The 14,196-nt window shown below is 44.0% G+C and overlaps 1 protein-coding gene across 1 annotated transcript; it reads left to right on the forward strand.

Moving 5' to 3' along the window:
- The first annotated feature begins 12,047 nt into the window (after positions 1–12,047).
- Positions 12,048–13,001, forward strand: OXGR1 (oxoglutarate receptor 1). The gene is given in 1 exon segment (XM_054808225.1): positions 12,048–13,001. A coding segment is annotated over 1 exon segment (954 nt).
- The last annotated feature ends 1,195 nt before the right edge of the window (positions 13,002–14,196 follow it).

The raw sequence follows: 14,196 nt of genomic DNA on the forward strand, positions 1-14,196 counted from the left end.
GGGCGTGAATTTCTGAAATTCTCAAGCCGAAGCCTGCCGCTTGCCAGCTGCAACTGGTATATGCCGGTTGTAAATTTTCATCCCACCTGAACTGAACAAACACAGCACATCCTGAATCCCTTCAATTAATAAACAGACATGAGAAAAACCCTGCAATTAGGAGGCTGATCACACACTGTGCTTCTGCACACAGACTATTTAGACCAGGCTCAGGGTGGTGGAAAGAAGAGCTGGTGCCAATGAGAGGGGTTTCCAAAATGAAGTAGCAGTCTCAGAAAGAAGAAGGGAACCTGGAAAAAAGAAAGCAAAGATTTTGTCTGAAGGAATAACCCAGCAGTGGGGGAAGATGCAGGAGACCAGACAGCTTGTGGCCCATAATGCCCAAGACTTAACAAAGAGCAGCAGCATAGCATGAACCAGCCTGACTTTCTGCTTGATCATCCTGGGCCAGCAGCACCCTCCCAGCTGAGATGGACGGTGAGACCTTGTGACTGTAGTGCTGGGGGCAGCACGGGAGTGTGTGCCTCAAATTAGGGTAAAACTCTTGTCTCCCACTTTTAAGAAACCTGAGTTATCCTGAGCCACTGCAGGCTGTTGTTCACTGTGTCTCACCCATGCCAGCATCCTTTCACCAAATGATCCCTTTCAGCCAAATAAGATTTCCAGATAATGTAAATGACTGGATCTGTGAGGTTTCCCTTGATGTTACCTGAACCTCTTGGGTTAATTAGACTTGTATGGCTGCCAACAATTTATTTTCTCCTGACACACTCCCATCCTCTTGCATAATCTCCTAGGTGGATGCGACTTGCTGTTATGAAATAAGCCATACATTGAATTCCTCTGGAGAAATTAAAGAACTGCCAGACTGACAAACATCCCTGTCACTGTCTCCACTAGGATTATTAATAACACTGCTAATTTGATAAAACTTAGATTTTGCAAAGATTCTTCTAAAAAAAAAAGCATTTAATGCTTGACTGAGATCTCTCTTAGAGTGGGTATAGGGAGGGATTCAGAAACAGAGAAGTCTGTGGCAGATGTGTATTAGTGAAATGTCTCGCCTTCAGCATCTTTTTCTCAAGCGATATCCCAGTTGTGTAATTCCTCCATTCTGCCTCGCTCTTGAAATCACACATCCTCAGCAGACATTAATAATAAAGACAATTGGTGTCTCATTTTGTAAACACCTTCTGGTACTGTACAGTGAAACCAAGCTTCTAGGGATCCAGAGACAACTGAAGCATTTATATAGTTGATGTATCAAAACAGTGGATTTCTTCTGGTAGGAAAATTATCTCATGAAAAGTCTTTAAAATGGTCAGTATTTGAGAAAGAGCCTGATTTCTACAAGAGACCACCAGCCAGAATTCCAGCAGAAATCAGAAATTACTGTTATTTCCATGTGTGTCTCAAACATGAAGTTTACTCTGAGGTGCAATGAGAATTGTTACCCCTGTGAGAGTATCTAATGTTTCTGTTCAGGAGACTTGATTCATTCTTAACAAGGAAAAAAAGAACAGAACAAAAAGCACAGGTGCTCAACACAGGCTGCAACTTTTCAGGCCTTTTACCCCTGCCTGGGCACAGGTCTGGTCTCCTAAGATACTCGAGGGGGCTCTGAACATGTTATTCAAAAATAAGTGAGGCATAGTGATGCACACGATTGTGGTATGAATTTCTCTGCTCTGGCCTCAGTGCTTGGGGGATAATGGCAATGAGGTAGTCGCACAGCTGCCAGAGAGCTGTTGAGCAGAGAGGAACACAGGATTTGCCTGCACGGCCCGGGCTGGCAGCCTTTCACTGCCAGACATTACGCTGTCACAGATACTGGAGCGGTGTTGGTTTGTTCTTCACACATAACATGGACGGCCAAGATATTATCCTTCAGCCCCTCGGTACTCAAGTTTACTGTTAAGTTTGCACTGGTTTATGTATCAAAATAGCAAGGTTTTTATGAGTTGGGCAGTTCTGCATAATTTAGCAGGCCCCCAACACACATTTCACAGACTGAGCTAAAAAGAAAAAAAAACCCCTGTACCCCCCCCCACCCCCCAACCATGCCTTTCGTTGAAGATTCAATATACCTCTCTTTAGGGATTCAGAACAAGGTGTGGGTACAGCATCTTGCCTAGGAAAGAGAAGGCTCTAAGGTATACCTTACTGCAGCCTGTCAGCACTTAAAGAGGGCTTAGAAAAATGATGAGAGACTTTGTACCAGGGCCTATAGCGATAAGACAAGGGGCAATGGTTTTAAACTGAAAGGGGGTAGGTTTAGATTGGACATAAGAAGTTGTCCTCTGTGAGGGTGGCGAGGCACTGGAACAGGTTGCCCAGAGAAGCTGTGGATGCCCCCTCCCTGGCAGTGTTCAAGGCCAGGCTGGATGGGGCTTTGGGCAACGTGGTCTAGTGGAGGGTGTCCCTGCCCATGGCAGGGGGGTTGGAACTAGATGATCTTTGAGGTCCCTTCCAACCCAAACCATTCCATGATTCTATAAAAGCTGTGGTTTTCTATGTAGACATCTTTTTATCTGAAAATAAAGTTTTCACTCAGTAGCAATAATGACCAGCAGTCACTCTTTCCCAGCCCCCTTCCCAACACTTTTGTAAAGGCTCTGTCCTTCCAATGGCAAATCCAATCTCTATACGTTAGGCAAGAGTGACATCTACTGTCCGTCACAACCGTCAGTCGCAGAGCTGATGCATCACTGTCCCACTGGCTGCCCCCCACCCCGGGTTACAAGGACACAGGTGGAAGTAGACTGCGAATTTCTGCCCTCAGTCTGCATTGGCAATTAAAATGAATGAGAGTCAATATTTTAGTAAATATTAGTAAATCACCCGAACTTCTGGTTGATGAACAAAAATGAAATTTAGAGTTAGTACCGAAGCTAGGACACACATGAACAAAACAGTACTACTAGCAACTCAAAACCAATGAATCAAGAAGGTGGGAGTTCTCAAGAGCTGGGAGTACATCACCAGAGAGCCCAATCCTTTAAGAGGAGTCTACAGGGAATGAGAATCCGGGCTGTGAAATCAAACTCAAATCAAATATGCCATTTGAATGCTGAAGCATTTTTATATTGACAACAGATTACAAACTAATTTGTGAGTGCAGATATCAAAGCTTCCCCACCAGGACTTGTGTGCACTCCTAGCCTTGTTCCACAGTGAAATACCACAACACAGGCCTGCAAGAAAGCATTCCTGCTAAACAAATTGGCGATTTGTTTATCGGAAATTAGATTAATAAATAGAAATATTTTTCAGGCCACAAGTCAAGTCAAATTTGTAATTTCAGGATACAAATTTATGTTTAAATCCAGGCAGCTTTCTGCACGTGAATGCTGGGGATAACCAAGCATACACACATGCATGCAGCCATATATATCTAAAACATAAGTGTGAAAAAGGAATATAACAGATTGCAGTATCTTGAGGACTAATAAAATAGAAGACAGGAGAATTTAGCTATTTCAGCTAACAACTTCTGTTTGCAAGACTCCTGGGAAACGAGGATCAGACAGACAAACCTGGCTGGTAAACAGGATGCTGGCCATGGAAGGAGATTGGCCAAGGTCTAGGGTAATTTCACTACATCACAATTTGTCTTTCCTGAAGCTGTAGGATACTTAGATACTTCTTGCTCTTGAAATGCTGGGTCTTTGATTTTACCCTTGACTTGTACAGCTCACAGACTTCAGAGGATCATAAGACCCTGGAATCAGCTGCTTGGAAGGGATATCAGGAGGTCCCTAGTGCAATCAGCTGCTTAGAGCAGGGTTGGCACTCAGATCAGGTTTCTCAGGGCTGTGTCCAGCTGGGACTTGAACATCTCCAGGGATGGCACCTGCACAGCCTCTCTGGATGGCCTGTTCTACCGCCCAGCTGTCTTTATAGAGAAAACGTTTCTTATTATATTATCTTACCATGTTATCCAAATTCTTCTTCCCACAAATTTTGACTCAATGACATTTTCAGTTTTTAACTGCAAAAAGGCAGCAGCTGAGGGAATAAGGGAAAACAGAGGCCTTTGGGAACACTAGGTGGCCCGTGTATGCAAGGGGAACAATGCACAGACATCAGCAGACTGGCTCAGGCACTGCTTGGGACTAAGAAATGTTTGACAAAAGGCGCATCACACCTAGATCTGTACCATCAGTGCACTCTTCCACAGCACATGCTCAGTGTTTGGTAACCGGCATCTGTGCTGCACAAGGATGTCCTATGCAAGAGTTTTATCCCTGTCTTACAGTGAAAGGACATAAGGACAAAGGAGGTCCATGACAATGTTTGCTTTTTGCCTGAGCTAGTCTTCACACAGCACGAGGTCTTACGGGGTTCCTGAGCCTCATTTTCCTTCCTCCCTTCCCGGTCAGCTCCATGTTTCACTTCCCTGATTCTCTGTTGGCTACCACTCTCTCCACCTTCTTGCCTTTCCGCATTCATGCTGGTCTTGTTTTGCCTAAACAGGACCTCTGCAGTTAAAGGAAAGTAACAGGGTTTGTCCTTAACTGCTGCAAACCAGGCATGTAACTCACTCACACTGCAAACCCAGTAAAGGGAAGGGCAACAAGGAAATTAGTTTGGAGGACTCAGCTGAGCTGCAGAAAGCTCCACCAATAACACCCACCCTTGGCAGAACACACACCCTGAAAGATAAGAGAAATACTCAGCAGGGTGTAGTACAAACAAGAAAGGAGAAGGGATTTCTCAATATCATACCAGAGACAGATTGACAAAAAAAGTCAAACTCTTGAAAGCTGAAGTGAAAGCAAAGAATAAAACTAAGAAGCATGAACTTCTAGTTAAGACACAGACTGTGGGGCCCCAAGTGTGATATGTGATAACTCAACCCTGAAATACATGTTCTGCAGTAGTTGCCTAATTTGCCATAGCACTGCAATCCCACTGAGCTCAAAGAAAGAAAAAGTGCTGCAAATAAAACATACCAAAGACTAATGTACCAATTACATATCCTGTTGTACAAGGGCCCATGGGTATTTTTGGCATGCTTCAATATTTTTTTGTTTGTTTGTTTCACTCCAATAAACAATGAAAAAGCATGTGGGAAAATAAGTCAGGACCAAACTTACGTCTTTGGAATATACACGTCTGACTTGCAGAGCTAGGTCCTGCAGGCACACCAGTACTCCCCTGGGGCAAAGATGTTATACCAAGAGCAGAAACAGAGGTATTAGCATGACATTTTAGCAGTCTGAGTTTCCCACTGAGCGCAGGAAGGAAGTACTCAGTGCAGGAAGGGGCAATGAATGGCCGGAAGAACGGGTGGTGTAGGTGCTTCAAAGGCAAAAATTGCCAAGCAGCCAACTCTCACAGGACAGCTGCACCCTGGGAATTTTATGCAGGGGCAAAGGAAAAGGAACGTTTGTCCCAAAGGAAAAACTGTGAGTCTGAATGAAAATATATGCATGTGTCATGCATGTTTTAAACAACATTAATGGCAATCAGTGAATGCATTTCAATGGCGGGTGCTTAAAATGTCTCCATTGCAAGTATAAAAACTCTCAGTTGGAAAAAGAGGGGAGCAATGCAGGAGGAAAGAAGCACATGGCCAATAAAGTCAGAAGAAGAGATTTATTACAGGAATCATGGAAAATTAGTATCTAACCTCTATTGATGACCATAATGCCTTTGAAAACCTCGTATCAGTCAACATGAAACCTGGCAAAGATAGATAACATCTCTGAAGTCTTCGGTTATAAAAGACCCAAAATATCATGGCAAAGTCAGAGCAATTTCAAAGACAAACGTTCTTTACATAGAATGAAAATGGTTCAGAACTCTGTATAGGGAGATTACACAATGGATCATGTGGAATTTGTGCAAAAACACATCCTAAAGAATCTGAGCAAAGAATCCAAGCTAACTAAATTATTTAAGAAAACTCTCTCCAAGGAAAAAAAAACAATTAGGTTTTGTTGGGAGAGACAGCAGGGGAATTTCATTTATTTTCTGCCAGAAGGAGGCAATCTCTGACAACTGAATCACCTTAAGGTATTTTACCATGACACACATTTTGGAAGCAAGCTGAAGACAACGTAGCACAGCATAGTCACAGCTGAAGAGCAGGAGAGACACTCTGAAAAGGCCTACCTTACAGAGGCTTTCCTCGCTGACATTGCATGACAGAGGTTGCATTGCTGCAGGACTTCACTGCTCTATAGGATAAAGGTGGGCAGAATAATATATTCCTTTTTGTGCTGTTGATAGTGGAGCAGCAGCATGGTTTTCAGTGATCCTTAGACTCCATTACAATCCTCCTTCTCTCTGCCTTTCCCACCCTGGGTGATAGTTTCCTAGCCCAAGACATCTCTGTACATTACTGTTCTTCCACCATGGCGGTGGAGAAGAAGATTCTTTCCATTTCTAGATTTTTCAAGAGAGCAAGGACACAATGATCTTCTCTCCTCTCTCCCCCTGGCAGGACAGAGAGTTCCCACAATCATCACTCGCTGCTCCAGCTGTGGTGAGAAGGAATACCTAGGTGACCAGCAGATGAAGGGACACAGAGCCCCCAAAGCAGGAAGGATTCCCCAGTTACTGCAGGAGAATATTAGGGCTCCAGAGGGTTGAGTGCGCAGAGCAGGCCACCTTTGACACCCCTCAGCAGTATCCTATGGGGCAGCTTGGGCAGAACTGACTGGTGCATGCTCACTGGGGATGCTTAGGATTTCTACAAGTTTGGTACTGCAGGCAGACATGGCTTCAGTCACATTGCCCAAGATGTGGAAACCCAGGACAGAGGCTGGAGGACCTTATGTTCTACCTAAAAAAGCCAATGGGAGGAAAAAGAATAGGCTAGAGAAGTCCTGATGCTGTCATAGGATGCCCTAAGCTACCAACCTAACCCAGAAGAAGTATGAAAGGTGATTGGATTATAATGTTTAAATACTCCTACAAAAACAGAAGAGCCATTGCTAAATGGGTTTCTCTCTCCTTATAGCAGAAACATATATGAAGTTGAAAGGCTGGAAGCACAAACAAGAGAGTCATATTAAAAATCTAAGGACACGATTTCAACTGTAGGCATGATTCACCTTTAGAACAAGCTATCAAAGGAATAAGAGGATTCTCCCTCTTCAAATCAAGATTAAAAAAAGCAGTGCTAAATACAAGTTACTGGGAATTCTGAGCTAAATCCTATGGCCTTGGGTGTACCAGGCATTGGAGATACAAGCCTTTAGACTGGGTTTTCTAGAGGTCCTTCTAGCCTTTAAAACCCATGAACCTCTCCTGCAACGCTGCATGATGGTATTGTCTCATACTGCTCTGTGACTGTACCAATATTTATGCAAAAGACACTCAACATTGGTTTAAAAATTCCAAAGTTGAAGAATCTACTATATTACTAAGGGGATTTGTTTTAGTAGCTATCCACCCTCACTGAGAATATATGGCAAATTACTGAAAGCATCAGGTAAAGAAACAGGACAGTTACGCAATCATTTTAAAAGTTATATTTACTAAATAATTCGCGCCTGATTCACCATTACATTATGCAGTACATAATTGCTCATGTTTCCAGGTTCACATCTCTTATCATCATAAGAAAGTAAATAATAGCTTCAAATGAGATCTGAAATTGAGTTCAGTGTTGGAAAACATTCAAGTTCTTTTCAGCCTCATCTAAACATTTCCCTCTCAAGATAATGACCTTCCTACCTATTCACAGAAGTTTGCAAATATTTAATTCAAAATCAAATCTGGAATGCTTATGCTTTTGAAAGCATTTTCTTTGTGGGAAAAAGGAAAAAAAAGAAAAAAAAAAGGAAAAAGAGAAACCTGGAACTGGTGTGAGGATCACTGCTTTGAAACAAGGTGAAAGTCAGAGCACAGCTAGCCTGAGAGTCAAAACCTGTTGAAAAGGAAGGGGAGAGAAGATCAAGCAAAATGCGTAAATACTGGCTTTGTTAGGAGATCTCTGTGATGTCATAGTCTCAGCTAGCACCACACACTGGAAAGCTAAGTCACCTCGTAAAATCTCTAACTTCCACACCACATTTACCCTGGCACCTCTGGGTGGGTCCATGCTCCTCGCAGTTCACTGTGCAAAGGCAGTAAAAGCCCTGTTGTAGGGCACCCCAGAAGGTGCCTGTGCCCTTCTTCCCTCTCCAGAGGGAGAGGAGATGTCTGCTAGCCCCTTCCTGAGCACGTTCAGGGAAGTGCTGGTCTTTCTTCTGCTTTATCACCTGGATATTTGGGGACTGTAAAATGCTCCAGATCACATAGCAGACTGGGCATTTTTTTAAACCATATGGAAAGGGAACACATAGTTTGACTTCCTTCCTAGGCTTCTTCATTCCTCTGACCGCTGGACAAGTCATGCCAGCAGAAAAGCATATTACTTGCACAATATGGTCAGGATAGTTGTCTGGCAGAGTCATGCAATCCCCTTCTCCAGCAAAGCCTTCCTCCAGCCAGGCTGCCCTCACAAGCACATGGTCTTAGATACCTCTCCCAGCCACAAGACCCTGCTCGTGCCCCAGTTGCACAATACCTGCTCTTCTGAGAGCCAGGTCCTTCCCTGGCAGGAGGGGCAGCTGTTCCCACTAAGCTCCCAGTTTGGAGAGCATAGGTACCTTTGTCCTCCTTGAGAGGCAACGGTTTGATGTCAGCCCCCAGCATCCACCAAACCCTCTGCAGGGCAGCTCCTGCCAGTCTGAAACTCCGCTCTCCCCCATCTCCCACCTCTCCTATCCTGTGCCCTGGGGAGCAGATACCCCTTCAGGGGGGCACTGCGGTGGTGCTGCTTCTCCCTGCCTGAGCACTGCTGGCCTGCGTCCCTCACTGAGGACTAGAGGCACCCATAGCAAACTTCTCCAGCCAAACCAGACAGGTTACAGGCAGCCCCAACCGATTTTGTGAGCAACACAGGGCAGGTCCTCACATCCCACGCAGGTGGTGGAAGACAGGAGGACAGGCAACACCTGCACAGCCCTGCTGCCAGGGACGTGACAGCCAGCCCACAGGAAGGCAAGAGGGATCAGAGCAGCTCCCGCTCAGCACCGTGGAGTCCATGCTGCCTTCACCCAGCAGAGACCTGGAAACAGAGACAGAAAGTTCCTACAACCTGCCCAATAGCCCCTGGGGGGTTGCTACAGCTTTTCCAGGCAGACTCACTGCACAAGACTGCAGAATTTAAAAGCAAACTCTGCCAGCTGGAGTAGGGTATTTAAGGAACCAGCTATGAAAAGGAGAGAAGACAGCACCAAGGATTTACAGGTAAAATGCATATTTTGATTTAAAGGTGTGAATATAGAGGCAGGGCAAAGTGGAGCAAGATGAGCAAAGGGTTAAAGGATGATGGAAGCATGGAACAAATTAAACTTATCTGGGATGCATCCAATACTTGCATTAAATCCACATACTCTTTCTGCATGAAGATACCTCCCTGAATTATAAAGGATAAGGGAAGGAGGGCTTATATCTCCATTCTTAAATATATCACTTGCATCTCTTAAATCTGAGCCAGTAGAAGAGTTGAGCACTGCAAGTCAAATCCTTTTTAATTTATTCAGCAACACATCTGTGTGAAATATAGTCCAATTACAGGCATTAGGTTACTTTGCCATGTCTGCAGCCATTTGGCTTTTATTTCCAGCAGGCTCTAATTAAATTATCACAATGCAGGAGCAGACAAGTTTCCCTTATACGTGACTGCAATTAAAGACATGCAATCACAACATTTTTTAAAGTGACTCCAATCAATTGGTTACAGTAAAGAATACCATGTAATAGAACAGTGACTCCACTGTTAAGACTGAAAGAGGGTTTCTATTTCAATAATCTAGTTCCCTTTTATTACAAGTTCTGCTCTTGGATAATTTATTTAAAGTTTATTATGTGTCTACAGCATGTATCATTTGCCCTCAGCTTGGGCTGCAGAAGTCCCATTATGGCCAATTACTTAGTGTGATAAAATCTGCCACAGTACAAACTGTTCCTTAATTAGATTTAAGTTTTGTCTAAATTCTATTTGTAATTCAGACAGCAAAATAATAAGGCCAACAGCAAAGACTTGCTGTCTCCTTTCTTTGGTCCCTGTGGTAACCTGTGAGGTTGGATGCAATTTTAGGGCAGTTCAGAACCGAGACCCCCACACCCATCTGCTTTTCTTGCAATGCTTGTCCCCACTTGGCGTTCCAATGACCAGCACCAGGTTTGGGGGTGGCCTGGCTTGTGAGCGAGTCCCACGTTCCCTGACCCAAGCCCAGCCCTACCAGATACCTCACCGATAGCAAAGGGGACAGCTCCGAAAGCACCTGAGAGTATATGGCTGCCAGTAGGGACTGCAGGAGCTGAGCGCCACTGCCGCGCTCTTCAGCGAGCGTAGGTTTTTGCTCTACAGCCCCTATAGGTTTGCTGCAGCAGCATGCTGGTAGGTGGAAAAAAAGCTGCTGGGAAAATGATAGTCCTACAAAACCACGAAGAAAGTGGTGCGGAGAGCAGCACCCAGCCGTGCCCTTCAGCTCGCTTAATAGCTGTGCACTGTAAACTCTGCGGTGTGCACAGCCCTGGTGCTCCAGCGGCAGACAGCATGCCGCGACCTGCTCCTGCAGGATGGGGCCTTTGCTATTAACCTGGTTAACCATTAGCCATACCAGAGGCTTCAAGCTTCTTTGGGAACAACGCTATCGCTGCATTACTTCTTAACTGAATTAGAGCCACTGGATTTATCCAAACCATCTCCTGCACCATCCCCAGCCACGAGAAGAGGTTTGAAGCTGGTTTGCTCTTTAAGAACAGATGCCAGTGTTTGGCATGCATCTCCTCAAGCTCCAGCTTTAGTTTTCAAAGTGTTTTAAATATGTTTGAATCAAATGTTCTGCACAAATTTGAATTCAAATCCTGCAACCTGTCTCTGTGAGATCTCACAAGTGAGTGAGGGTAGAAGCTACATAGAAAAAATTCAGAGTGGAACAAGAAATAGAAGTGGTGATTCAGTAGGATCCATTTTAACAGATCCAGGCCACAGTAATTTGAGGATGGGCATCATCCTGTAAGAAGTTGCATTCTTCCGGAAAAAAACCCCAAAAAACCCCTACACTAGAGATTTATTCATTTTTTTCCCATGAGAACATTTACTCCACTTTAAAAGAAAGAGGCATTCACACAAATGCACTTACTGGATGCAACATTAGCAGTTATTTGCCATGTGTTTCAGTGGCCCTGTATTTTCTGCTCTAGAGACTATGTACTGGGCTATCTTTACTTCCCTTGAATCCTGCTCAAGCCTCATATTGTATCTTGCAAATGGCTGCTTTGCAAAGTTGGATGAATTTATTCTGGTGTTTCAGAAAACTTCTATCTAAGACTGATGTCTAAGCAAAACAGCACTTAAAAATTTTACAGAGAGAGAAATTTACATAGCAGCTAATGACTAGCCTAAAAATAACCTATTTCTTTGCAACATCAATCTTGTTAATGAAATAAAAGAAATATTCCTCTATCAGTTGTTTCCAAGGAGCAGGGAGAAAAATGTTAACCACTCCAGTATCAAAAAAAGAATATGAAATCATTTCAGCATCTGCCCTGTTTTCCACTTAATTAGCAAGGCTGCAAATAGCTTTTAAGGAGCAGATACATTCTGGACAGTTCTCTCTATACTTTTGGTCAGTAGCACAACACGATTAGTCTGTCCTTCTGCTCCACTTGACCCCTGATGAGAGAAGAAGGTGAACTTTATATTCCAGGGGGGGCACATCACATACTGTGCAGCTGGGAATCCCTTATATGACAGCTTCATTGTGCCTGTGCAGACCCTTACCTGAAAATACGTATTTTAAAATAAAATTGTATCTATCGCTATAGAGATATGATAAAAGGCCTCTAGATCAGGATCAGTTCTCATCAAAGCAGCAAGACCTTTCCTTATTCAATAATGGGACCTTAATAGTGGCACTGATGGGAAGTTGAAAGGAAAGACCCTGTTATTAGTTGTTTTTAGCAGGCTACCAGAAGGTCTTATCTGTCAGTGAACTCTAAACATTTCTCTCTTACTTAAGCACTAAGGAAAAAACATGAACACAACAAATGACAACTTAGCCACTCCCACCACCTGGCAAGACACTGAAGGTGATTTTCCCAACTGCACTGATGTGGAAGTTGGTCTGAAGACTTTGTACCACCCCATCATGTACGGCATCATCTTCCTTGTGAGCTTCCCAGGAAACATCATTGTGATTTATGTTTACAGCTTCAAGATGAGGCCTTGGAAGAGCAGCACCATCATAATGCTGAACCTTGCACTCACAGACCTGCTCTACCTCACCAGCCTTCCCTTCCTGATACACTACTATGCCAGCAGGGAGCACTGGATCTTTGGTGAATTCATGTGCAAGTTCATCCGCTTTGGCTTCCACTTCAACTTGTTCAGCAGCATCCTCTTCCTCACCTGCTTCAGCACTTTCCGCTACATGATGATTGTCCACCCTATGAAGTTCTTCCACATCCAGAGGAAGTGGTGGGCAGTGGTTGCTTGCACAGGCATTTGGGTGATCTCACTGGCAGCTGTCAGCCCTGTCAACTTCTTGATCTCCTCAAAAAAGGCACAAAACAGATCCTTATGCCTTGATCTTACCAGCTCTGAAAACCTGGGCACAATCAGGTGGTATAACTGGCTGCTGACTGGCCTGGCCTTCTTCTTGCCCTTGCTGATGGTGACTCTGTTCTATGCACTTATTTACACCTTGGCTACTGGGCCCCACACACGGGCTTGCTACAAGCAAGAGGCTCGCAGACTTGCTGTCATCCTATTGGTGGTCTTCTATGTATGCTTTCTCCCCTTCCACATCTTTCGGGTGGCTTGAGTTGAGCTACGGTTGTGTCCAGTCAGCTGTCACGTGGAGAAGCAAATCCACTCTGCCTATATCATCTCTCGGCCACTGGCTGCACTCAACACATGTGGCAACCTACTCCTTTATGTCGTGATCCGAGGTAACTTCCAGCAGGCCATCCTCTCAAGGTGGAAGTGAAATAAATACGTCCAGCAGCACAGGATCAAAAATTACGTGACCAAGCCAAAAATCACATTAAAGTTATGAAGAAATCCCAGCAAACCTGGGATGGCTTTGGTGCTGTAAGCTCCTGCAGAGGCAGGTGTGTTGATATGGTAGCAAGAATTGCAGCTGGCTTCTCCCTCTCCCTGCAGGAGAGCACTTGTCAAAAAGGTGTCTCGGGAGCAGGTTTATATATACCTCTCTTAGCAACCAAAGAAAGGGGAGTGAAAAGATTGTAAGCCACCTTGAAGGTAGAAATTAAACCCACCTGACCAGACTGTTTCCAAAGATATTTGGGAAGCGCAGGGTTCTACAGAAACATGGAGAGCTTAGTTTGGACATGAGAACAACTTCCATTGATTTCAGTGTTGTCACTGATGTAGTGCTTAGTTTATTACAGCCCAAGTAAAACGGTCACGGTTCCTGAAACTGCTGAATTACATACTTAGACAACACCTAGATAAAGCTGATGTTTTCAAATGTGATGGACCTGATAAAATTCAGCATAGGGCACTGAGGAACTGCATGGTGAAATTTCAAAGCTGGCCTACGGAAGGATGAGAGAAGTACCAGAGGAGGACATACGTGGTGACTAAAAGGATATCTATATATAGATATATATAGATGGAAAAAATGGAGAAACTAGGAATTAACAGTTACGTTAATGTCCATCTCAGAAAAATACTGAAACAATCAGATTATAAGTCTACAGAAGATCAATACGGGTGAGCACCAGCCGCTGTGGATCTATCGGCTATGGACAATCCCAGATCATTCTGATTTCCTACTACAACAAATTAACAGGCTCGTACAGGAAGAAAAAGAAGAAAATGTTATATATCTTGACTCCAGAAGGAGTTTTGACACTTTCTGAGATGACACTCTTGTGTGTAAGCTAAGGAAACAGTCTGGAGGAAACTGTTTTTGCTGGTTACGGAGCTGTGCTCAGAGTGGAGATATTAGTGATTTACTACGAGAGTAAGGGGAGCCACTGAGTGGGGATTTGACCAGTCTGTCCTGGGTTTAGGTCTATTTAGTGTTTTCATTAACAAACTGGATGATGAAATAAAGTCTGGTTATTACATTTGCAGATGGACAAAATATTCTATTTGAGAGGACAAAATCATGCTGACAAATTGCAACTATGGTCGGAAAATGCGCAGGATGCTAT

The sequence above is a fragment of the Grus americana genome, chromosome 1, assembly GCF_028858705.1.
Source record: "Grus americana isolate bGruAme1 chromosome 1, bGruAme1.mat, whole genome shotgun sequence".
In the NCBI taxonomy this organism is placed as follows: domain Eukaryota; kingdom Metazoa; phylum Chordata; class Aves; order Gruiformes; family Gruidae; genus Grus; species Grus americana.